The sequence below is a fragment of the Terrapene carolina genome, unplaced genomic scaffold, assembly GCF_002925995.2.
Source record: "Terrapene carolina triunguis isolate 2854851 unplaced genomic scaffold, T_m_triunguis-2.0 Scaffold136, whole genome shotgun sequence".
In the NCBI taxonomy this organism is placed as follows: domain Eukaryota; kingdom Metazoa; phylum Chordata; order Testudines; family Emydidae; genus Terrapene; species Terrapene triunguis.
The window spans coordinates 12,178,950-12,206,039 of record NW_020664487.1 but is presented as its reverse complement, the minus strand read 5'-3'; the positions used below and the strand labels follow the sequence as shown (position 1 = coordinate 12,206,039).

The 27,090-nt window shown below is 41.9% G+C and overlaps 1 protein-coding gene across 11 annotated transcripts in view; it reads left to right on the top strand.

The window, feature by feature from the left end:
• Nucleotides 1-503: 503 nt before the first annotated feature.
• The window catches only part of ADGRL3 (adhesion G protein-coupled receptor L3), a 518,922-nt gene continuing 492,335 nt past the window's right edge, over nt 504-27,090 (top strand). For all 11 annotated transcript variants that reach the window (XM_029911933.1, XM_029911932.1, XM_029911929.1 and 8 more), the window contains exon 1: nt 504-753. In XM_029911933.1, coding sequence (XP_029767793.1) covers nt 699-753 — 55 coding nt within the window. In that variant the 5' untranslated portion in view covers nt 504-698. The remainder of the gene's footprint in view (nt 754-27,090) is intronic.

Sequence of the window (27,090 nt, the reverse complement as noted above, 5' to 3'; positions counted from 1 at the left end):
GCTCTGTATGTCAGGCATTGGAGCGGGAAAGTGGGTTATTGGGGTTAAAATTCACCCCTGAGCAGAAGGCTTCCATGAGGTCTGGCCACCACATAAAGCCATTGAAGCCCTTCTTTGAAAGAGTAAGTGGGACGTAAGTGATGCACAGGCTGAAGTGCTGGCCCTCTGCACAGAGGTACATTGTGTGTTCCTACCAAACAGCTAATAAAGGCCTGTGAGGGGAGTGGTTCTCAACCTTTTTCATTTGCGGACCCCTAAAATAGCTCGAACAGAGGTGCGGACTCCTTTGGAAATCTATTGTCTGTGTATATAGTTGAATTCTGTTCAGTCAGTTTTCAGTCTGTCTTTGCAGACCCTTTAGACATAGTCTGCGGATCACAGATTGAGAACCACTGTGTTAAGGGAGCCCCTGTTTGTACTTAAACCTGCTGTCTTGATTGCCATGCACTAATCACCTGTTTTTGTTACTGACCTCGTTCTTTCTCTTTTGTTTGTAGGTCTCGATTCTGGATATTGGTTGTGTTTTGTTTTTTTTTAATTTTTATGATTATAATTTTTGGTTGGCTTTTTCCCCTTCCCCTGTGGATGTGAATTGAGGACCTACGAAGGAGCTCTGGACGAAGGAACAAGAGGACGCTTACTTCATTTTATTTGGAAACGCTCGTTGCCGCGGTACCTTCAAGTTATATTCCACAGTCATGTGGTCATCACAGCTGCTGTTCTTCACAATGCTCTTAGCACCAGCAGTGCATGGTAAGAGAGGTGGGGGGAGTTGGTGGGGTGCTTAGGTTTTTTGCCTATATAATCTGTGTGAAATTGTTTTTTCTAGGGCCAAAGGGACCTAAGGCAGTGAGGAGGCCAAATCCCATTGAAACTCAGTAGAGTTTGGCACCAAACTCCTTTACATCTCTTTGAAAAGCCCAGCCTCCATTATTGCAAAGTAGGCCTGCAATAAAGAATCATTATTTGGCCTTAGGTAAAAAAGCTGTTTATGAACCAAACTGCTTGATGCGTGTGAGGTCACGTTGGAGATTTACATTAGACAGTCTGTCCAGTCCGTGATAGCTGAGTTTCTGCCCTGTTCTCAGGACCGGCACACAGGGTAGGCACCACTTAAGTCACACCTTGTCCTGGCCCTGAGCATGGGGATTGAATTCCACCCTGTGTGACTAGAGATCTCTGAGATGCATTGTACAGCGTAACCTACATTAACCACAGCTACAGAGAGGATGGGATCTCACTAAATTATCATCACTGATGCTGTTAGCACACATATTAACGTGCCACGGTGGCCATCATATTTTGTATTATCTTAAGCAAGTAATTATAATCTATTCTGCATCACCGATTAAGGAAAAGTGAAAACGGATCCATCTCACTATGTGGACAGGGCTTATAGGGCAATGTTTTTAACAATAGGAACCCAAAGTTAAGCTCCTAAAATAATTGGCCTGATTTCTAAATTGCTGAGTGCCGAGAAGAACCTGCTGGTGGGGGAGGGGATCAGCATTTTTGAAAATCTGGCAACTCCATTTGGGGGCCTTAAGGGGAGCTGAGCTCTGTTGAAATTCTGGCCTTAATGTCAGGTCATTGGGAGCACGCTGGACAATCCAAGTCATTGATTTAGGTGTAGGCTTTAGGCTCCTAGTTTTGAATATCTTGGAGAGAATTCCACATCCACTCTTGGCATGTGGTAGTTTCCCAAAGCTAAGGCTTTAGCGTTAATGGGGAAGGAAAATCAACAACAAAAATACAGAGTGCATCGAGTCTACTGGCATCGCTTTTGCCACCTTTATGCCCTAGAGCGCGCGCTCTCTCTCTCACGGTGTTTAAGCAAACTTTCCCACTGATTTCAAAATTTTAATTTATAATTAAATGGTGTCAAAAAATGGTGGCTGGAAAAAAACCCAAGCTATTATGGAAGGAGCTGTTGGTTCTACTCAGGAAGTTAAATGGTAAATGTTGTTTTGCAAATCTTTATAATTAAACAATATTAATAGTTAAAGCAATTAACAATTGAAATGCCCCTCTGGCAGTTTTGGTTTTAGTCAGAGTGCCAGTGTAGTCTGAGAGCTCGCTTGCTAGTTTTGCTGAATGAAAATGCCAGAATACTAGGAGAATCATAGAATATCAGGGTTAGAAGGGACCTCTGGAGGTCATCTAGTCCAACCCCCTGCTCAAAGCATGACCAATCCCCAACTAAATCCCCAAATGGCCCCCTCAAGGATTGAACTCATAACCCTGGGTTTAGTAGGGCAATGCTCAAACCACTGAGCTATCCCTTCCCCCGTTGCCCCACAAATGAGCAGACACTGAAGATGCAAAAACCGGGGGGCCCTGATTTTTCCCACAGATCTGCTCTTTGGAGAGTCATTTACTCCTATGCAAACTGAGTGGAAAGCATGGCTGGTGTCAGTGACTCAACAAGGGGCACCACAGTGGGAAATCAGGCCCCTCGGTGTTAGCGATGACCCTTTGTAACCCACTGATCAGTGTGTGTTACATGTCCTCCAGTGTGGCTGATCCACAGAGGTTATGAGTCTGTTACAGCTACAGCACCTGGCTTTTTGGTTCAAGTGGTATGAGCTCTGGAGAGCTCTGGTTCAACCCCTGCTGGTGGCCAAGCTCGCAGCCATCCCACCAGAGCCTGGCCCCACTGCAGTTCATGGTGTTTTTGCTAGGAGGAGGGTAATAGGAGTAATTCGTGAGCATGCATTTAGCCTAATGTAGGGGGAAGGGTGCACCCACTAAAATATGAGTTACACAGAAGGTCAGAGTAGATGATCTAATGGTCCCTTTGGGTATCAAAATCTGCAAAGCTCATTACCTGCTGCTCTTTCTGGCCCTATCCCACACCATTTGCACAGCAGTGTCTCCATGAGTGGGGTGGGGAAGCAGATTAAGTGTGGAATTTTCTGCTCTCCAGCTTGAGGATCATTCTGGAGAGTTTGTGTAAGTACACACAGCAGCCAGAATTCAGCCGTGTGCTAAATATGAAATTAATCTGGTTAAGACCTTCTCATTCTTGTCTCCAAAGAGATCTCTTTAATGTAGACAGAAGGTTTGCCTGGGAAGCTGTTTTCTAAGACCGTATCAAGATTTAATGTTTTGGATTCTGTTGTTACAAACTGTGAAAGTATCTGGTGATCAGGATAATTCCAGGGATGTGTATTAATTGGTGGGGTTTTATTTGTATTGGGGTATTTTTTGAGTCTTATTTTTCTGGTAATCTGATTGCCCCTTCTTCCATCTGCAGCTTGTACATTACACTTTGTTCTTGTACGTTGGGACAATGGAAGGATTGCTGCATATATAGATATATATCTAGGCATGGCCAGTGCTGCCATACATTTGTTTTTTTTGGCTACATTTTCCAACCTCAGATAAATGTGTAAGGTTCAAAGTCACACAGTTGTGTAAGAAGACATGCCAGGCATACCATTTCTGGGCGCATATTCTGTGCCTCAGGTTGTGATCTCAGGTGTGGGGTCAGACGACGCTTGACTGCACTGCTGGGTGAGACGAAACAACCCCCTAGAGACACTTCCTGAGTGGGATGCTTTCATCTTGCTGTTCAGCAGAAATGATACAGGGAAAAAACTTCAATTGCTGCATTTCCTTGGTGATATTGTCATGGTTGCTGCACCATAAACACCACCCAGACACAGACCTCCAGTTTTGTCCAGTGCTGCTTCATGCCTCACATACCAGTGAAATTCTCCCTGCCCTTAGGCCTGTGTTTGGGCTGTAGTGGGACTGAAGTGATGCACAGGACTTGTGCTGGCCCTCTGTACCTCTACGCAAGACCATAACCTGCTAATTTATTCAGTAGGAAACTCCTTCACTGCAGACCCGTTTGAAAGGTGCTGCTGCTGCCCTAATGAAGCCAGTCAACCCAAGAATTGACCCTTTGCTCTGTTAGCTGCTCCCAGTACACAAAGTTCTAGAGTTAGCTGAAGTGGAAAACAGCAACGTTAAAAGCAAAAATAACATCGGAGGGCTCTGGAATGACGGGAATTTGCCGCTGAGCTCGCTGGGATTCATAGGAGTCATGCAGTATCTGGGGGAGATGCACATTTCGGGCCAGACTGCAGCCCAAAGCCATTGGCTCTGCACTGCATTTGGGGAGGGGATGACCAGGGGTCTGCTGCAATTCCTCTTGGGGGCTCTGCAACACATGGCACACAGCTGGATCTGCCACTCTTTGAAAGGTGGCGAGTGGAGAAGGGAGTGTAAGACCATGGCCCTACACCCACCGCTGCTGGCCCCCTTTGCAGAGAATCCCTTCATTGTCCAGGGGCTACAAGGTCCAGACTTGTGTCTGGCCTTTGAACAGGACTTTCAGGGAGCATTGTCTTTGCTCACTTGCCCCAATGTGCACCTGAGCAAGCCACCTGCAAGCTGTCCCTTAGCCTGTTCTGGAACAAGCATGTTTATTGTAGACGGATAATGACCTTCTCAGATGTTACAGCCCCTCCTCCCCAACCCCACCAAGTAACCTGCCCTCCCCCCAACGAGGTGGATTTCTTTCCGTCTTAAAAGGGGTGAACAGACAGAGCTCCATGAATTCCATTTGCTCTAATGCCAGTCTAATGTGGAAAACACTCAGACGCTGATAATGGGCAGCAAACCCCTAGGCTGCCCTGGCATCTTATTTAAACACAAATGTATTGCTAAAGGTGAGTTTAGATGTAAAGCTTCTCAGTGCATTGTATAAAAACAAAATTCAGACTTCTACATCACTAACCAGCAGGCCGAGAGAGATGCAACACAGGTGTGTGTGGTCTGAAATTACACTGATCTCTAACCAGATAATGATCTCTTACTTTGAACCTCTTAATAGCTCTGAAAAAATGATGCAAACCTCTGCAGCCCCGAGAGATCTATACCCTGAATGTCTTGTCACATGATTATTTTTGGTCTCATCTTGGATTTCCAGAAACCAGGATGCCCAAGAGGATTTGTACTCCAGCCAGATCTAGCAAAATCATTTTCAACTGACCTCTGTATATTTAGGACATGGGCTATCTTGGCTTTCTGTTTCAGAGAACTAGTCTAAGCTGGGGCTGAAGTACTGTAAATGTTGTTTGCCCAGCAGAAAAGCAATTTGCAGTCCTGTCCAGTCATGCATTGCAGCAGCTGGGAGGAGAGGGTCCCACCTGCTATTCTGTTCCCAGCCTTCCTAAGGCCTTTGTACCATTTACTGCCATTTTTGGTGGGCAGCTGTGGTGGTGGAGGTCTCTTCTTTATAAGGAGGTGGCGTTCACAGGACAAGCTGATATCTCACTGCATTAGCAGGTCAGGGTTCAGGGCCAGGTTCTGTGTTGTTTTTGGTGGGAGCCTTGGAAATATTTATTCCTCAACAGCACTGGAAGTTGTCTGGTGACAATGGTTCTGTTAAAGCAATCAGCATTATCTTTCTTTGGGAAGTATATGATGCTAGCAAGCTGGTCCTTGGTGATAGAGAGCTGCTTAATGTGAGCTGAATGTTTGCTTTCTTACTTTTGGAAAACTGTGGAAGCACTGCCACCTTTTAAAATACATGCTCTGTTTCTTTTATACTTGTACAAGTGTTATGTTAGCTTGTGAATAGAGGGTAATTGCCTTTTGTATGCTACTCTTTATATAGTCACAGTGAAATACAAGAGACATGTTTTATTAGTTGTGAAATAGCCAAGTTGACATCCAGGCTTCTGCCTAACTTCAATGTTTTAAAAGATTAATCATCCTTGAAATATTTATAATATTTGCTAGGCTAGGCAGTTGGTATTACTGCAGCAGAGCCACCATTTTTATAGGAGACGGGGTGATGAAAGAAAAGCTTTTCCTGGTAAAAGGGCTGACCACAGATGTATACCACAGTGTTTTTATTAGCAGCACAGTACTAAATTCAGGAGTATTAAATTCTCCAGCTGATGGCGGTCTGATCTATAAGCCGGTAGAGGGTGAAATTCAGCCCTGCAAAGGTCCTATGCACCACTTAATTCTCACTTAAGCCATTAAGTGGTGCAAAGGGCAGTGTGCTGGGCCCTCTACACAGGGGTGAATTTCACACAGAGTAAATAGGGGGATTTCTGTTTTTTTTTTATCCTTCTTCTTCAGTGTTCTGCAAACGTGCCTGCTCAAAGAGTTCAGATACACCAATGCATTATGGAGGCTAAAAGCAAGCAAACTCTTCTTTCACTTGCAATCCACAATGTTTGCTAGGCACATGCACATTTTTCATGAATTTCCCAGATCGCTCACACCTAGAAAACTAGATAGTAGCTATGAGTTGGCAAAGCATTCTGGCTACGAGCATGCAAATAAACATATCAAGGGATTACCACCTCCCTTTGTTTTTCAAATATGTATGTTACATAGATCCAGAACACATGGGTTTTTTTGTTCTGGACCAAAGCATTGTACCACACTGATTTAGATTAGTCTACTTGCTCTCACTATTATAGAAGGAAAGTGGGATTCTTAGTGAATAATCTGTATGCCACTACCCATGATACGTGACCAGCTTGAAGCTGTTGCATGGCAAGCCTGGTGTCTGAGCCCTGGCAGTCAACTAAATGCGTGTGCTCTGAGTTCATCGTGGTAATTAAGCCATACAATATGACAGCATGCGAATTACAGTGTGGTAATTCACCCCCGAAGCATTTAGGCACAAAGGATGAAGGCCAAATGGCCTTTGTGCATCTAAGTGTGAATTATTGTACCATAATTTACTCCCCATCACATTTGACTGTAATTTTAAAATGTTTTTGTTTTAATTTTTTCCAAAGTTATAAAATGCCCCAAAATATAGTATTGAGAAGTCTAACACACGTTCACGAAGAGAACAGCAGGAGAGAAAGACAGGAATTTGCTGGGTCCTAAGATCTCAGGAGTTGTTTTAGATGCATTTATTCACCCTAGCCACTAAATGAGTTTTGTGATGTGGACACCTGCCTGCCAAAAACTGCACTGGGATCAGCAACTCATTTCACATAGGCTATCAAACAGTCATTCTGTAGGGTAATTTATTTCAGTTACTTATTATCTGATCTCGATGAGACCTGGAGACCTTATCCCAGGGCCAGTCTTCTGAGCCATTCAATCTTTGTCTAGTTCATAAAGTAGACAGACACCCCCACAACAAAAATCACCATTACAGATGGCACCCTTGTTACCAGTCTCAGCAAAGGTTGAATAATCATAGAGACTGCACTGTCTGGAGCAAATTGGCAGCAGGGTGATGCTGCTGCTGGTAAGTTTGATCTGCTGTAGCTCACGTCACAAGTGTCATAAAAACAGACTCTAAAAATTGGCACAAAAACACTGGGAGAAAATGATTGGAAAATGCCTTAAAACCTTACATCTAAAATGTGTTCTGTTCTGCAGGAAAGGGTTGTCTTAATGATAAGAATGCAGTGTTGTTCATTGGAATTCATTCTGTAGGTCAATAAATCCTTCTGGGACAGGTAGTCATGGGTTGCTAACATCACTGCTTCACGTGCTCATAGCCATGTAGATACGTTCTTTAAAATCAAACAAACCTGTGATAGACAGGGTATCAGAGTAGGTGATCTAAGCATCCCACCTGGCCTGAAACACCATGAAATTACAGAACACCATTTTATTGTAGAGTAATTCATCTGCCATTCAAACAACATCAACATTTTTGTCAGTTATGGGTGGAGCACCTGTAGCTAAGATTGCCTAAGTGTTCCCGTTATAACAAGAGGCCATTGCATGTTTGATATTTTCTACACTCTGACTACAGATTGTGAGCTCCCGGAGCGCGGAACTGTTTTCTTTGCTTCTTGTTTATGTGGCATCTGGCACACTGGGGCCCTGATCCTCAATTAGGTTCCTCGGTACTACAGTAATACAAATAATGGATACTAACTGCAGATGTTTACCTTTATGAGAGAGGTGTCCCTGTTCTTTCCCTCCCTTCTAAGGTATTCCTTTCTGGATTTGTTACAGTATTTATACCTCTGTCTTTCTTTCTGATAATGCTCTTAATGCTGAAATGTGTAGTGGAAGGAAGGCGACCCATTCGTGGCTAGCCTGGCCCTTGCCCTGCACAAGGGCTGGCTTGCAGTCAGTGCCCATGGGAAATGCAGGCAGTGTGTGTTACCTGCCTCTCTGGGCATGCATGGCGTTCCGAAGGGGTTGGAGCCATGCCGAGGGAGATCAGTACAGCAAGGGGAGGGAGGAGTAGGCTGCATCCCCGTCTGCATGCTTGTGAACTAAGAGAACATTTGTCTTCCAATTCCTCTCCGAATCCCATCAGGTCCACCTGGGATGCTGTGCTCCACACTGGCCTTACTGTTGTGCTTTGCCTATATAGCAGAATTGAGCCATAACTGTCTGAGCAGTGGCCTTGTCTGTAGTTTGTCATATTACTGCATATTCTAAAGCTACTCTTCAAAAGGTGGCTGTAGCAGCCATAATAGAAATGACATTTGAAAGTGCTTTAACTTCTGGAAACATGCTGAGCAATGAGATTCTGTGTGGCACCCCATGGGATGGGGATGGCTGCTGGCTCCGAGCCACCTGTGTGCCCTCCCTGGCATAATTTAGATTGTCCCAATGGCCTGTCTAACTTAGAGCAGCCTGGGCTCCTACCCTCAGTCTCTGCTAGGGGGGTGTTTCTGAAAGGGTGCAGTACTCACTCCCCTCTGAGCCTGGAGAGCTCTGGCCTCCTCCTCCTCCTCCGTGCTCATGTGGAGAGTCCAGTGGGGGTGGTGGCACTAACTGCTCGGGGAGCAAACGAAGCACTGTGTGCCCAGCCCTTGCTCAGCTGGGGTAACTGCCTTGCCCCTTCTCAGAAACAAGCACATCTTGCCTTCAGTCGTTTGCTTTTTTGGAGCCCAGCACATCGCATGGGGGTGGGAGGAAGAAATTCAGCCCACGATTGGTGAGGATAATGTATTTGCTGCTCTATCGTGCATTGCTGCTCACCTTCAAACTGTTCTAGAAGTAAGTAGCAATCATAGCTACTGCTCCAGTTAGATTGGGATTGTTCTTCTCTTATTACAGCTTAAAAATGGGCGAGGGTCATTTATTAATGTTTAATTGTATTATTCTAAAACTGGAGGTTGCAAAGGGCATGATTTAGTAATGAGGGTAGATCACAAATACACCGCCATGCATCCTGTCGTGTGTGGTACACTCTCTCAGGAGAACGCTAGGCAATCGGTCATAAGCAGGCACTTTAGGCTGGCTACAATAGCGCAGAACAGTTGGAATGGCCTGGTAGCTCAGCAGCGTTGTAAATTACAGGCTGCTGTGAACCTTGCTGCATGGCAGAATCTCTACAGGCAGATAAAACTAGTGTGTCGTTCTAAAAAATAGAAGGCTGATAATAATCACACAGGGTGTATACCACATATATCACTCAACAGATCAGCGCTGTTCCTTTGAATGTGTGGCCCCTCTGCTAGGAAGGAGGATTCAGGCATTAAGGCTGACAACATCTCATGTGGAAAGAAGTCCCGTTATTCCACTGGCTGAGACACAGATTTACTTTGCAAGACAGAAGTCGGCCATTAAAATAACAAGATGGATTTATGGCCAAAACATGTTTATCACTGAAATAATGTTTTGCCAACTTATTTGCCCACATAGCAGTGTGTAATTGGCAACATGTTTCATGTGAGAATGCTCTTTTTTAATAGCTGAATCCCATCTTCCATCCAAATCCAGGTCACTGAATATTAAAAACCAAGCAAAAAGCTAAACTTTTACACAGGTGAGTCATCTAAAATGTGACTAATGGAAGGGTTCTATTTTTAACACTTCCATTTCACTGACATGAATTGAAATCTGTCCTGTCATTGCTGTCTGTGATCTTACAGGCATGTTTAATTAAAAAATTTACTATTAGTTACCATTGTGAGGAATTCTAGGGACGCAAAATTAATAATGTTTGGTTGTTCTACTTCATTTGATTGAAAAAAGAAATTGGCCTGTTGGTCAGAAGCCAAATACATAATAAATTTATATAATCAGTAGACACCTTCCAGCCTGCATGCACCGCTGACAGAACTGCTTGGAAGTCATATATTATAATATCAGACAGCCATAAAAATAAATAAACTCTAGTTGCTTGTTTCTGTGCACAGCAAATAGAGCACGCTGAGCCAGTGTGGCACAGATACTGACTTTGCGAGCTGATAAACGCTAATTGGTAAGTGAATATTCTGACAGGGTCTTAACTCTTTAATCCTTTCTACTGCTGCCAGACGTGGAACGATCACCTTGATACACTCCAGCTCTCCCTTGTATTTAGGCTGGAGTATTCAGCGGAGCTTAAGGGAGTCGGGCACACAACTTCTGCTGAAATCCAACAGGATTTGGGCGCCGGACCAAATTAATTAGGAATTCAGTTGTCCAAGACATACTGTTGATAGGATTTACCATTTAAAACTACGAAAACAATGGAACGAGAGCACTCTTATAGCAAGTAAAACAACTGTCGCCTTTCAATGTGGATTGCTTTCACCTATAGTTAGATATGTCTCTCCTGTTCAGTTGAATAAGCATGATGCCCATTACTATGAACAAGGCACAAGTTGAGCATACAGATTTCATAGTTCCAATGAGCGGAAGGGGGCATAACATCCTATCTAGATACCTATGTGCCCTTCTTGGCTTACCACCTTACAATCTATTAATGTATATATCCTCACAACACCCGTGCGAGGCAGAGAAGTGGTATTATCCCCATTGTATAGATGGGGAAATAAGTGACAGGATAGAAAAAGTGACTTGGAACCTTTTGCCGAGCTGGGAACTGAAATGAAGTCTTGCTTCTGACTTTCATACGTGATATGGTCTTCGTGCATCTACAGAACTGGATACTGGTGGAGGTAGAAATCCTGTTGGGAAGAACACAAATTATTTAGATTAATCCTGTGTGCATCATGAGTTGATGCATCAAAGGTAAGAATGTCCTAGCAGATTGCAAACCTTGTGAAAAAATCTGATGTCCCATGGATCAAGCCTCTTGATAAAAGTTGGGGTAGGTGGATAAGAGTAAGGGCAGACCGGCACATAAGCAGGTCACCTAGTAATGTTGTAATGATATAAAATAATTAAAGATAAAAATTTGCTATTAAAATTATTATGCCATTCACAGACTTTAAGAGGTTTTATGCATCCTTTTTTGGCTACAATTATTGCAGGCTTATTCAGGTGTATTTTATAGATAGTCAAGTGCTTATTTTATTCCTAACATTTTTTTTTATCCTGGTGGAATCTTAGGCTGAAGGAAAAGGGTGATTTACCTGAAAGTTATTCTTTAAATATGCAAGCTGACAGTAATGCAACAAAAAATTAATATTTGCAAGTCAATTTCCAAATGTTCATGCTGGGAATAAACAGGCCAAGTACCAAAAAACCCACCAGTAACCCTTCAGTAACATTAACAGGGCAATAGAATCACTGTATGGAATCCATGGCTTTGCTTGCTGACCTCATTTCTCTGCTCTGCCATATATGTCAGAGATCGTCTAGGCATCTTTGAGCCTGCCTCAGTGTGGGGAGTGGACTGGATGACCTTTTGAGATCTTTTCCAGCCCTACAGTCCTATGAGTCTATATAGTCCCTCTTTACCCAATCTTTTCTATTTTCCTTAGAGTTTAAAATCTCTAGGGGCTGCATGGGTGAGCTTTATAATCTCAGGGTCAGGTGATTTGGTATGCACTGAGACTCAGAAACTCAGCACTGTGGGGGCAGAGGAGGTATCCTTTGTTTTAATACAATCCCCTTTTTTGGATACTAAATTTATAACGTGCATAAAATACTTGACCTCTGGAGAGGTGCTGACGTGTCTAGCTGCATCATCCCTTGTTGGCCAGTTGATAGAATGGCGCTGAAAATAACATTTAAGCGGGTCCTGTGTATTCATTATCGCTCTGGAATGCCATTGTGGTGAGAAGTTTAAAGTAGGGCAACCTTAGGGACGTAAGGAAACTGAGATAATGAGATGGGAATGGCAGCAGTCATCAAACCATAGTATTGCTGGGGTTTTTTAATGCATTAATTGCATAGAAGTCAGTGGAGGCTGTAGGCTGTGTGCATCTATGGAAACCGGGCTTCTGAATAAAGTGGTCTGAGTATAGATTGTTTTGGCTTCTTCCTCCACTCCCACTTAAACATGCACACACATCCAGCTCCGATTAGAAATTGTATAATTTACATTCCCCTTCATCTGCATAGCTTGATGTGATTTTCACTCTGGAGCTGCTGCTATTTCCTCCATCATTTTATTCATATATATAGTCACTGATTGATAGTGCTTATGTTAGCACAACATTATTTGTACACAATGATATTAATTTAAAATAATAGTAACCAATCAGGTAATCTGAAAATATTTCAAAAGCTAGTTAGAGCAGTGTAGAAGCATTGTAACAAATTATATGCTTTCTATGGACATTTGATTTTTTCATTAAAAATGAAAACCCCAAAGCTGAAATATTTCAGCTATACATTTAAATATTTGTATATGGAAATGTTGCTGTGTTGATTCATGGCCCTTGTAGTTCCTGTTGCCACATGTCCCCATTCTCCTCTGTGGGCTGGTTTCCCCATCCAGACCACATCTTCCATGAGCCATCATGGCCGGGGAATGCCATGATGCACCACCACCATATTGTGCATTATGGGAGATGTAGTCCTACCAGGGCTATCTAGAGAGAAGAATGTGGCCATGAGGCACCTGAACTACAGCTCCCATGACACACTGTGGCAGTATTTCCAAATCAAAAGTAATTTTGTGGGCTGAAATTTTCAATATTCAAATTTCTGCTGAAAAAAATAAATTTTCTGTTTGACAAAAATCCCATGTTTTGACCAGTCTGACAAACCCTGAACTTCACCAAAAGCTCGATTGAAGTTTGCTAGTAAGCATCCATATACATTGTAGTTGTAAACTATTTTCAACTCAGTAATTTGTTATTTTTTGCATGGTTTCATCCCTGAACTGGACAAATCTTGGTGGTTTCTTATATGTTCTGCCATCAGGGGTGGCTTTCCTCTACTGTTTGACTTTATCCAAATCTAAAATTCAAAGCTAAATTTGGAGGCCCCCCCAAAAAAGAATAAAAATAAACAAGCTCACACATATACCTGTGAACTATACACCTTTAATGCTAATACAATCTAATTGTCTCATATGCTGTGGGGGAGGGGTGTACAATACAATATCCTACAAAAAGGACAGTTAAAAAACAAACAAAAAACCCTAACCATAGTTCCCATTGGCTGATGACAGTTATAACATTCTGGCAGTCTGTGTAGTTAGATACTACTGTGTATCCAGTGTAGCTTCATGTTTGAGATCTCATCAGGGGTGTTATCCTTTAAAGTTTGTCCTGTGCGACAAGTTGAGTCCCAGTGCGGCATAGGCCTTGAAGGTATTTCCGTATTGGCTTGAACCCTTTGTAATGCACCATCAACAATGGAACTCTCCCAGGCATAACGTGATACATGGCAACAATACGTTTTATTAGCAAATATAACCATTGATGCGTAAAGGCAAAGAGAGTTAAAGAAGCTGCTTAGTCTTTAGTGTCAATCCTCACAATGTCCTGGAAGAAAACGGGTGCCTGCTGTAGTTGCACACCAGCATTCGCACATGCTGGTGCTGACTCAGTTTCCTGTTGGAAACTGAAGAGAACAACTCCTATGTTCTCACAGCCAACCAATGTAAGGATGTGGTACTGTATTTACACAGAGGCAAGGGTGGGTGTAATGCAAATGTTATGATGCCAATGAGGATACATGATACTGCCATTGAAATGAAATGCTATAGGGCACAATTAGAGACAGGGTTTGATTTTCACAAATTTCCTGGACTTGACACCAGTTTCCTTAATGTGACACCTCTTTGTTCATACAGAATATCAAAATGGCACTTAAATTACCCTTTGAGTAGAGAAGGTAATAATAACCATGCATTATAATGTGTTTAAAACACAGTGTTGCTTCAGTCGGGGTTTCAGATTTAACTTTCAAATGCTTTTCATCTGCAGATTGCAAATTTGACAGACACTTTTTATTGGTTTTAGCCTGCAAAGACTATTTTAACTTCCTAAACGGAACAGTGTTTATTTGCATTTGGCAGGACTTTGTAGCACAGTGAATTAGCAGTAAACTGATACTTAAGTTCTGATGTATATAGAAATTAATTCCTCACAGGTTTTGATTGTCTGCCTTTCTCTATGCCATCGTGTGTTTACACAAAAATTATTTCTTCAGAGCAGGGAATCCTTTTTCCTGTTCAGGAGCTTGAATAAGACTTTGCATTGAGTAATTTGCACAACTCAACAAAACCATGTATTAAATAAAAATATAATAATATTGAACGAGACTACTTTAGTGCACCAAGCAGATCATCTTGCGTGCCCTTAGATTCCATATAAGTAGAACAGATCAATGTTGATCGATAGTATATATTGTCTGGATGTGCCTAGTACAGAATGGCTATGATAAATATTATATGTATTTCAATTGTATATGAAATTAAAAATCCCACTGTTAACGCAGCACTGAGTCTGTGGAGTAAGTAATCAGAAATTAAGAAATGTAAAAATCCAGGTTCCAACAGCAAGGCTAAGTTGGCCGTATTGCACCTGCTATCTAATGTAATATAGTGGGAATCTGTCGTCATCACACTTACACTGTAAACTCTTAGGAGCAGGGGCTGTCTCTCTTTGTTTGTACAGCACTTAGGAAAATGCAGCCCTGAACTCTAAGCGCTACGATAACAGTCATGGTGAGCTCTTACCATTCCCTACTCCCCGCACCCAGTCATGCATTTTAATTAGGGCTGTCAATTAATCACAGTTAACTCATGCGATTAACTGAAAAAAGTAATCGCGATTAAAAAAATTAATCGTGATTAATCGCACTTATAACAATAGAATACCAATTGAAATGTATTAAATATTCTTGGATGTTTTTCTACATTTTCAATATTGATTTCAGTTACAACACAGAATACAAAGTGCACAGTGCTCACTTTATATTATTTTTGATTACAAATATATGCACTGTAAAAATGATAAACAAAAGAAATTGTATTTTTCAGTTCACCTCATACAAGTACTGAAGTGCAATCTCTTTATCATGAAAATGTAACTTACAAATGCAGATTGTTTTTGGTTACATAACTGCACTCAAAAACAAAACAGTGTAAAACTTTAGAGCCTACACGTCCACTCAGTCCTACTTCTTATTCTGCCAATCGCTAAGACAAACAAGTTTGTTTACATTGACGGGAGATAATGCTGCCTGCTTCTTATTTACAATGTCACCTGAAAGTGGGAACAGGTGTTCGCATGGCAGTTTTGTAGCCGGCGTTGCAAGGTATGTACATGCCACTATGCTAAACATTTGTATGCTCCTTGATGCTTTGGTCACCATAAAGTGGACATGCTTCCATGCTGATGAGGCTCGTTAAAAAAATAATGCATCAATTAAATTTGTGACTATACTCCTTGAGGGAAGAGTTGTATGTCTCCTGCTCTGTTTTACCCACATTCTGCCATATATTTCATGTTATAGCAGTCTCGGATGATGACCCAGCACATGTTCGTTTTAAGAACACTTTCACAGCAGATTTAACAAAACGCAAAGAAGGTACCAATGTGAGATTTTTAAAAATAGCTACAGCACTCGACCCAAGGTTTAAGAATCTGAAGTGCTGTCCAAAATCTGAGGGACGAGGTGTGGAACATGCTTTCAGAAGTCTTAAAAGAGCAACACTCTGATGGGAAAACTACAGAACCCAAACCACCAAAAAAGAAAATCAACCTTCTGCAGGTGGCATCTGACTCAGATTATGAAAATGAACATGCGTCAGTCCGCACTGCTTTGGATCGTTATCAAGCAGAACCGGCCATCAGCATGGATGCATGTCCTCTGGAATGGTGGTTGAAGCGTGAAGGGACATATGAATCTTTAGCGCATCTGGCATATAAATATCTTGCAATGCAGGCTACAACAGTGCCATGTGAATGCCTGTTCTTACTTTCAGGTGACATTGTAAACAAGAAGAAGGCAGCATTACCTCCTGGAAATTGTAACCAACCTTCTTTGTCTGAGTGATTGGCTGACCAAGAAGTAGGACTGAGTGGACTTGTAGGCTCTAAAGTTTTATATTGTTTTATTTTTGAATGCAGTTCTTTTTGTACATAAGTCTACATTTGTAACTTCAACTTTCATGATAAGGAGATTGCACTACAGTACTTGTATGAGGTGAATTGAAAAAATATTTTGTTTTGTTTTTTACAGTGCAAATATTTGTAATAAAAATAAATAAAAGTGAGCATTGTACACTTTGTATTGTGTTGTAATTGAAATTAATATATTTGAAAATGCAGTAAACATCCAAAAATATTTAAAATAAATGATATTCTATTGTTTAATAGCGTGATTAATCACAATTAATTTTTTTAATCACACAATTAATTGTGATTAATTTTTTTAATTGCTTGACAGCCCTAAATTAAATTAGTTTTAATCAAAATGGGCTCTCTGCCCTCTCTCCCCATCAGTCATTGGCTGGTGCTGAATTGAGGACCGGGGCTCTGCCAGAGCTTGTTTTTAGACTTTGGTTTTGAGGTGCTCTGGGCGATACTTTTTGCCCATACTCCAAAAGTTGTGTGGTTATTGTAAGGTTATTATAAACGAAATAACAACTGCTCTTTGTGTGTGTGGGGGGGAGGGATGGGGGAGCAGGGAAATGGGGGTATCTGGAATATTCTCCCCCAGCAACTGCGTTTAGGGGGAAAACAAAAACAAAAAACCCCCAAACACTACCCACCCTATTTATTTGCTGTATCCTGGTGTATTCTAAAGCTTTATATTTTTAAGGCCAGATTTTAAGAAGTGCTCGGCACCCAGCAGCTCCCGTTGAGAACAAAGGAGAATTCCCCACTGACAGCAATGGGAGCTGTTGGGTGCTGTTTGAAAACCTGGTTCTAAGTCGCTTTCCAAGAGTACTAATGCTCTAGGGATAAGAGTCAGTCGAGGCAGGGACTGGACGAAGGGTGACTTCCACTTCCAATGGCAGAGAAATGTCTCCCATGCACCCACTGCACACCCATGTGACCCCTGTGCATTACCATCTGTACCTTCATTCCTCCGACACCTTCACTGTTCGACTTTTTCTTGAATAATTATAAATATTTCACTTCCTCTACTTGCTGCTTTTGCTTTCCCTTCTCTTCCTTTCCTGTTCTTTCACCCCCTCCTTCCATCCTTTCTGTTGCATGTCTAGTATCTCTCCCTTTGTCCATTTTTGTTTCCTTCCTTCTCCTTTTCCTGCATTGCATTTTTTCCCTTTTTCTGCCATGGACTTTCAGTCACTCCCCATTCCTCTTGACCTCTCCTTGCTGTTATTGCTCATTCCCCCAGCTCCCATCGTTTCCAAAGCACAACAGACTATGATTCTAGAAAAGCTTTCTTTTTGGTAAATCATGACCGGGAGTTTGTTAGTGATAGATCTAAAATTTTTCTGGACTGGCTATATTGATAGCAATCTGGGGCAGCATCGCTACATTAGATACAGTGCCGGCACTGATGATTTCTGTGCAACTTCTAACCTTACTGTGATGCAAATAACTCGTGCCTTTAATGTCAATAGCTATGTCCCATGCAAATGCTGGGAACGTACACCGAGGGAACAGTTCATTGGATTCATGAGGTTTAGAAAAAAAAGTTTTCCTATTTAAAGTGTTGACATTTTCCTTCTGCAGCATCAGAGCCAGCTGTCAGATGAGTTTGGCTGGAACCATACAGTATGTGCTGGTGGGGGTCAAATCTTTATCTTGCTTACAACTTCTGAAGACCCATTAAGCATCATTGCCCCTTGTTGGCCAGTTGGAAGGAGGGGCTTAGCAATAACAGTGTTGCCAACTCTTGTGATTTTTATCACAAATCTCGGAGGATTTGGTTAAAGCCCCAGCTCCTGGAGTCAAGTGACTAAATGAGACTCTCTACTTTCATTTAAAAATAAAATGAGTTTCTGGTCCCCAGGTCTGTGAAGAAAACGTTGAAAGCACAACCCCTAAAAGCTCAGGATATGTCTACACGGTAGCTGGAGGTGTAACTTGCAGCTCAGCTTGAGGAGATGTACCAGTGATAGCTCAATCAGAGATAGGGTGCCAAAAATAGGACTTAGCCATGGAGGCTGTGAGTGGCAGGAGGGGATAGCCATCCCCAGTATGATCCTATCTGAGATCTTAGGTACATATTCAGGTCAGCTAGCCCCTCCCGCTGCTTGTGCTGATGTGGCCACGCTCCTATTTATAGCACACTAGCTCAGTCAGAGCTAGCATGGGTATGTCTGAGCTGGAAATGACACCTGCAGCTACAGTGTAGACATACCCTCAAACACCAACAGGCAAATAACAAAGAACCCAACCTATATTATTTTTTTAAAGTCTCATGATTTTTAAGCCAGTCTTATGATCTTTGGGGACTCATGATTTTCAAATGCTTTGGGTAAGCAATATTGTTACCATTTGAGCAGGCCTTCTGAATTCATTACCTGGTGCTTATGCTCTTAACTGAGTGCAAGAAAAGTTTCAAGCAAGGGAAAAAGGTCAAACTGTAGGCTCAAAAGGGAGGGAAGAACTTCCTGTATACAGCATGGGAAATAAGCAGAGAAATCCTGGGGCCGCCCCAGTTCTCCCACTATCCTTGTGTACCATGTGGCTGGTTCATTTACGTTTTGTGAAAGCAAACCTAAAATGGCCTAGGATAGTAACCAGCCCTGGAAACACACAACCTCATCAGTGATGGAGAAAGAAGTACATACCCATTCCTTCAGCCCCAGCCAAGGAGCCCTGTGGATTCCAATAAGACCTGAACCCAGTCACAGCTCCCCATTACCTGGCATAGGTGCTGGCACACAGACCTACACTGTGGGGAGGTTATGCAAGGGGAATATCAGTGAGGGAAATCCGACAACACAGCAGCATGAAGAAGAGCAGCCGATGTAGTACAATCCCCAGAGATTTTTGTGCCATGTATTGTGCACAGGTAGTGTTGTTATAGCAATGAGCTTGTCCAGTCACTTCCTTCTGTAGACCCCTGGCTGCAGGATACCTCCGTCTATGGATGTTGTGTATAATGGTGCATTCGGGGCCTTTGCAGTTAAATATCTTTTTCTTCATTTGGTTGTGGAAACAACAACAACAACAACAAAAAACTTGAGGTGATGATATGATACTATTGAAGTCAATGGGAATTTTGCCCCCAGTGCTGGACGCTGTACCCGCATATAAGAAAAAGAATATCTCTGCCTTGAAGAGTTTATATGGGGAGATTTTCAAAGGCACAAAGAAGGGCAGGTGCCGTTCTCCTGCAGTCTGAGTAAAGCGTCTAAGTAAGATAAAGAGTGAAACAAGAGACAATTGTAAGGGAACGGGAAAGGGCTATAAATATGGCCCTCATTCTGCAAAGATTTACTTCTATGGTCCTTACTGCTGTCCACGCTGCCAGTGTATGGCATCATGAGCCACGGGAGCAAAGGGTAGGCTGGATCTCCCAGGATCACGATTGGCATTTTGACATCGCCAATGGTTATTTTGCAGTCTGGAAATAAAGTCCCTGCTTGCAGCTTTCTGAACAGACCTGTGTTCCTAAAGATGTGCACGTCATGTACCTTTCCTGACCATCCCATGTTGATGTCGGTGAAACGGTTCCTGTGATCCACCAGTGCTTGCAACACCATTGAGAAGTACCCCTTTCGGTTTATGTACTCTTTGGCAAGATGGTCTGGTGCCAAGATAGGGATATGCATCCTGTCGCCCCAACGCAGTTAGGGAACCCCATTGTGACAAAACCAGCCACTATGTCCTGTACGTTACACAAAGTCATTACCCTTTTTAGCAGAAGTCTGTTAATGGCCCTGCAAACTTGGATCACAACAGATCCCATGGCAGATTTACCCACTCCAAATTGATGGCCCACTGACTGGCGTTCCAAGCTTCCATGGAGCTATCACCACTCGCTTCTCCACTGTCAGAGCAGCTCTCATTTTAGTATTGCTGTGGTTCAGGGCTGGGGAACGTTCTTCACACAGTTCCTGGAAAGTGGCCTTATGCATTCAAAAGTTCTGCTCATCATCCCACAACCGCATAATAATGTGGTCCTACCAATCAGTGCTTGTTTCCTGGGCCCAGAAACGGCGCTCAACCATGTCAAGGTGATGCGTGACTGTAGCCAGCAACTGTGAATTGCTCCGTTCTACGTCTTCCAGCAGGGCTGCTTGCGTGGCATCACATTGTTCTACGAGGCGGCTCCTGTATCTGTTCTGTAAATACTGCAGGATAAGGTGTGAGGTGTTTGTAATGCTCACAAAAACAGTGTATAGCTGAGTGGGATCCATGTTATGGCATCTGCACGGGTAACCAAGGCTTACGAAAAAAGGTGCGAAAAAGGCTCAGTTTGTTTGCCGTTGATTTCAGGGAGGGAGGGAGGTAAGTGCATCATGGGAGGCTAACACCATGTCCCCATAAGCACTCACACCAATGTTTTGGTTCCATAATGCATCGCAAGCCCCACCCAAAATTCCATTCGTCTACGTGCACTGTGGGATAGCTACCCACAGTGCAGCGCTGCGTGTGTTGATGCAAGCCCTGCTAGTGAGGATGCACTCCGCCGGCACACTGAGCATAGTGTGGACAAGCAAGATTGACTTGCTTAAATCATAGGCTCGATGTCGACTTACATAAAGTCAACTTAACTTTGTAGTGCTTCACATTTTAGGAGATTGAACCCATCTTGTTGACTTGCAGTTCTCATGTTATCCCTATCTTGTGTCTTTTGGAAGCCAAGATTGCTAATAGTGGCTTTGTGGTATGAACTAATAGAGAGTAGAGTGAGACCTGAAATTGATTTTCTGATCTGCAGTGTGAAAGATCTTGGGTGTGTACATTCCTCCATTTCACCACATTACTCCATTCATTATTACTTTACTTTAGTTGGGTCAAGCATGTATTTTTTAGCAGCCACTGATTTATAAGTAAACAGTTAGCGGAAAGTCTGTAAGAACGGAGAGGTACGAATCTCTAAAGATTCATTTCTTCTTTGAATTCTTATTTTTTACTTTGTCTGTTCAAGACATATTACATTAGACTGCCTGTTGTGATGCATTTTAAATATATGGCTGGCTAGGAATGCAAAATTATATCATTCTACAAAACACACAAGAAGATGTAGTTCAATGAGAAGTTTTAACACACTCCTGGTGCCATGTCACTTGGGAAGGAAAGGTCATATACATACCTTGGTGGTGCATCAGTAATGAATGGAGGTACCAAAAATGCAAAGTAAAGGTTATGAATTTGTATTTGTCGACATAGCTGTCTCCAGAAGTCTATCATTAATTAGAGAAATATTCCACTACAAATTATGAAAATTAGCAGGAGACTGATTTCAGTTACTCTCATTTGCTCTCATTAACACTTTAGCATAATGCACACTGTAGTCAAATAAAAAGTGGAACCTTTATTTGTGTCTTTTGAGAGTGCCTCAAAAAAGCGCCTTGATTTATACTCTACTTTTTAGTCTAATTAAAACTGATGATTAAAACATGCAAGTCCCATAAGATGACTCTGCTAAAGTGATTTTTTTAAATAAATCAAATAATGTTAAATGTTCAGGGTTATACAGTCTAAATAAAGAATGCTATCACTGTAGCTCATTACACTGTGTATTCAAACTCCAGTCATTATCACCAACATCCCAGCTGGTGGTGAATATTACTTTATTGAAGAACATTGCACAAACTTGCTAAAAAACCCCAAACAAGTATTAATGTTCAGAAAGTCATGACCTTAGGCCTTGATCCTGCAGTATTGGAAAATTGATTGGCTTATATTTTCTCAGTTGCGGCCTGTGGTGCAAAATAATTGAACAAAAATTTTGTTGTGGTATTTCTTCTGCTTCCCCTGTGTTATTCATATTCATGCTGTTGCTAGGGCCGTTTTAAAATGTATTCTTGCTTTTGTTGCTTTTCGCTGTAAATGGTGTTTCCATGTGTGTACTGTTCAGTGCTTCTACCTAAGGTACGGAGATGCTCATGCTGTTACAGTACAGAATCAACTGTATAATTTGCTTTGCAGACTCAGGAGGGCTTCACCTTGCACAGTGCCTCCTGCTGAGCTGAGATGCTGGCAGTAGCAAGGGAGATCTGCACATCAAGAAATACACTGTATGCAGATCTTACCCCTTTTCCACGGCACTGCTCCCACTGCCATGGACTGTATGGTGAGCTCTCCAGGGAGCTAGAAGTAAAACTGAGTGAATTTTTTGGGCCTAAACATTTTTTGGGGGGAGAAATGCAGATTCAGTGACCCTGAAACATTTTGCAAATTTGTGTTGCTTTTGCCAACCTGCTCTTGTCAAAAAGCAAACAAAAACTGTATTTTTTTTTAAAATGAGATGTTTGACGTTTTAAAAGAGATTTCATTTGCTTTTATGGGATGGGGAGCACTCAATCTAAACAAAATGTGTTCATCCTGAAATGAAATGTGTGAATTAAAAAATATGTTCTGGTTTTGGGTCAACCCAAAACTAATTAGTTTTCCATTTTTTCAGAGTTGCCAGTGATCTGAAAAATCATTTATTTGCACAGCTCTCGTTCTGAGTCTGTGAGGATAAGTAGGCAGGTCAGGAAGGAATGGGTGCATGTCCCTCCCAGCTGGTCCCATGAAGTTCAAGGCGAAAATGTATTACATCCTGTATTACTTTTCCATAACTCACTCTCTCTGTGGTGCGGAGCCCATTTTTCAGAGGGGGTCATGGGGCATAGGAGTCAGTCTGCTAGAGGATGGAATGGGGGGAGACCCAGAGCCAGTGCAGTCAGATATCCCAAGCAAGCTACAGACCCCCAGGGATTTGTGTGTTTGATGGCTGGTTCTTGATAGAATGATTCAAGAGGAGACGCTGCAAAGAGAATAAAGCTTGCAGAGATTTCCTACCTCATCCTGTGTGTGTGTTCCGCCCCATAGCACCTCACAGGAGCTTGCAAGTCGGAGCCTTCAATCACGTGAATGCAGCCTGTCTTGTTCCAGTATAATACAATATGCCCTTTAAAATGCGGTGTGAGCTCTCCTGCTTTTATGTGGTACTCTAGCATCACTCTAGATTAACGGTTGTGTTCTGCTGTCGTATTAATGGTGCATAAGTTGGGTTTGATTTCATATTATATTTTTGGTGAGCGATTTGGACAAGCCACACAATTTGGTTTATATTCAAGATATATCACCTTGTGAGATGCTGTGGAAGATCCTTTGCTGAGTACCTTCCAGGCCCATTGGCTTATATGGGAGCTGAGACCATGCACTGTTTCTGGTCACGTTACCTGTACATGACGAGGAGGTAGAGTGTGTCCTTTGAGAAGGGGGCAAAAATTGAGCTGAAAAGACTACTGCTAATGGCCTGGACTAGTAGCCAAAAATTCTGTATTATAACAAAACAGTTAACAGTGCAAAGGCCGAAATGTGTGCTGCAAAGTGTTAGAGGGCTCGGTCGGTATCCAAAATGTTTCCAGTGGCTGGTCCCCGCTTCAAGAAACCACACAGCTAGTTCCCTGGGAAGGACCTTGAGGTTTGTCCTCCCTCTGAGAGACTCACAGGATTTCAGTCTCTTTCACTTGCGGAAGATGACAGTCTCGGTCTGGCAGCCCAAGGCTACCCTCATTTACGTGGTGCAACTCCCACAGACTTCAAAATGCAGATGTGTAGCAAGGGAGATTTGCTGATGGACTGGTTTAAAGCTTGTGATGTCACTATTAAATATCAGGTGCTATCGTTTGATGTGATTGTGTAAGAATATTGAGCAGGTTGTAAAATACTAGTGGTAACATATTTTCATAGAGACATCAACCGCCTTTTTTCACGTCTTTCTACCTTGCAAAGTAGAGGGTTTTAATCCAGTGTGCTTAAAAAGGAGTCAAGAAACTACAGAAACAGATATCAAGGTAAACTGAATGTTTAATTTTGCTTGTTTTGGAATCAGTGTCCTTGAAATGAATTTTGTGTGCACTCTATTTTACATCTGAAATAAAATAATAATTCCTCCTAAATGTATCTACGGTGTATGTACCCATTTGTCTCAACTACTCACTGTTCTTTCAGAGAAAATCTTATTGATTCTGCTTAGATTTCCACTGTTAGTTGTAGCTTAACTATGCTTTTTTCATGAGATGTCAGATTGGCACACAGGTCTAGAGGAGGGCAGTCAAGCGAGTAAAAAAGTTAATAGTGATTAATCGCAAGACTAAAAAAATTAATTGTGATTAATTGCATGATTAAAAACAATCGTGATTAATCGCATGATTAATCGCACTGTTAAACAATAATAGAATACCATTTATTTAAATATTTTTGGATGTTTTCTACATTTTCAAATATATTGATTTCAATTACAACACAGAACACAAAGTGTACAGTGCTCACTTTATTTTTGATTACAAATATTTGTGCTATAAAAAACAAAAGAAATAGTCTTTTTAAATTCACCTCATACAAGTACTGTAATACAGTCTCTTTTTCATGAAAATTAAACTTACAAATGGAGAATTATGTACAAAAAAAACCCTGCATTCAAAAATAAAACAATGTAAAACTTTAGAGCCTACAAGTCCACTCAGTCCTACTTCTTGTTCAGTCAGTCACTCAGACAAGTTTGTTTACATTTGCAGGCGATAATGCTGCTCACTTCTTGTTTACAATGTCACCTGAAAGTGAGAACAGGTGTTTGCATGGCACTGTTGTAGCCGGCATTGCAAGGTATTTACATCCCAGATGTGTTTAAGATTCATATGTCCCTTCATGCTTCAGTCACCATTATAGAGGACATATGTCCATGCTAATGAAGGGTTCTGCTCGATAACGATCCAAAGCAGTGTAGACTGATGCATGTTCACTTTCCTCACCTGAGTCAGATGCCACCAGCAGAAAGTTGATTTTCTTTTTGGTGGTTCGGGTTCTGTAATTTCCACATCGGAGAGTTGCTCTTTTAAGACTTCTGAAAGCATGCTCCACACCTCATCCCTCTCAGATTTTGGGAGGCACTTCAGATTCTTAAACCTTGGGTCGAGTGCTGTAGCTATCTTTAGACATCTCACATAGGTACCTTCTTTGCATTTTGTCAAATCTGCAGTGAAAGTGTTCTTAAAACGAACAACATGTGTTGGCTCATCATCCGAGACTGCTAGAACATGAAATATATGGCAGAATGCGGTAAAACAGAGCAGGAGACATACAATACCCCCCAGAAAGAGTTCTGTCATGAATTTAATTAACACATTATTTTTTTAATGAGCGTCATCAGCATGGAAGCATGTCCTCTGGAATGGTGGCTGAAGCATGAAGGGGCATACAAATGTTTAGCATAGTGGCATGTAAATACCTTGCAATGCCGGCTACAAAAGTGCCATGCGAACACCTGTTCTCACTTTCAGGTGACATTGTAAATAAGAAGTGGGCAGCATTATCTCCCGTAAATGTAACCAAACTTGTTTGTCTTAGTGATTGGCTGAACAAGAAGTAGGACTGAGTGGACTTGCAGGCTCTAAAGTTTTACATTGTTTTGTTTTTGAATACAGTTATGTAACAAAAAAAATCTGCATTTGTAAGTTGCACTTTCACAAAGACATTGTACTGCGGTACTTGTATGAGGTGAATTGAAAAATACTGTTTCTTTTGTTTATCATTTTTGCAGTACAAATATTTATGATAAAAATAATACGAACTGAGCAATGTACACTTTGTATTCTGGATTGTAACTGAAATCAATATATTTGAAAATGTAGAAAAAAATCCAAAATATTTAATACATTTCAATTGGTATTTGATTGTTTAGCAGTGTGATTAAAACTGCGATTAATTTTTAAATCACGATAATTATTTTGAGTTAATCGTGTGAGTTAACTGCGATTAATCAACTGCCCTTGTCTAGACTGAATTGTTCTGTATATTGAGGCACACTTTGAATGGGTATAAATAGTGACTGAGACCCGCTGTGCATCTGGCCCCTTAATGGAAAGTCTGGAGAATTGGAAAATATCCTCTCAAAATACACAATTTCTCTTGGCCTCACGGTAGTGAAAAATGAATTGTCCATATCCTTTTGGCATTTTGTAACATGCTGAGCGTGGTTGTTGGTTAGCCAGAACCCTTTTCACTGACAAAAGAATGTTGTGGCGCTAGAGAAAAGCCAGAATGAGACACACTTCACACAGGTCACCGGTGTCTTTGTCTCTCTATTTAGACTATTTGGTCCAGTTATCCACAGATTGCAGTACTGGGCTAAACCCTCCACTGGTGTAAATCCGTTGTGGATCTATGCCAGTTTGCACCTGCTGTATATTCTAAGAATTGTGCATACACTGGGCGTGTAGCAGCATCCAATTTTCTGTCTATTGCCTCTGTTCTAATTTATGCCGGAAACGTTCCTTCCCCATCTTAAAGAGCCTCTGCATTCCTTCCCCATCTTAAAGATTCATACACAGAAGAAAGACACCTGTTAAGACACTTGTCTCTAATCCAGCAATTTAGAACCCCGGTCAGCTCCATAGAAGTCAGTGGAAAGACTCCCATTGACCGCAGTGGGGATTTGGATCAGGTGCTTCCAACGGCTCTCATCACCATGGTATCTGAGTGCCTTGTTGTCCCCCAGAAAGCCCTAATTACGTGATATGTCACTTTGGAGCATGACTGTTTGTGGTTGTATCCACTGGGGACTGTCCTTCCATGGAAAGGATGATCCGGTGATTCGGGTGCTAGTCTCGGACCTGAGAGACAGACAGTTCCCTGCTCAGCTAGGTAGTGGAGATGCGTCCTATGTAGATGGAGGGTGTTTTTTTCATTGATGTAGTTAATCCAACTCTCTGAGATGCAGTGACTAGATTGATTGAGGAATTTTTCTGTCTATCTAGATGTGAGTACTGTTGAGAAGGGGGGTTATGTCGATCTAAAGGCTTCACCCAGGGCATGACGTTTTTCACAGCCCTGAGCGATGTAGCTAGGTTGACCTAAGTTTTAGGTGTAGACCAGGCCTTAGTTTCTCTGTACTGAAACTACC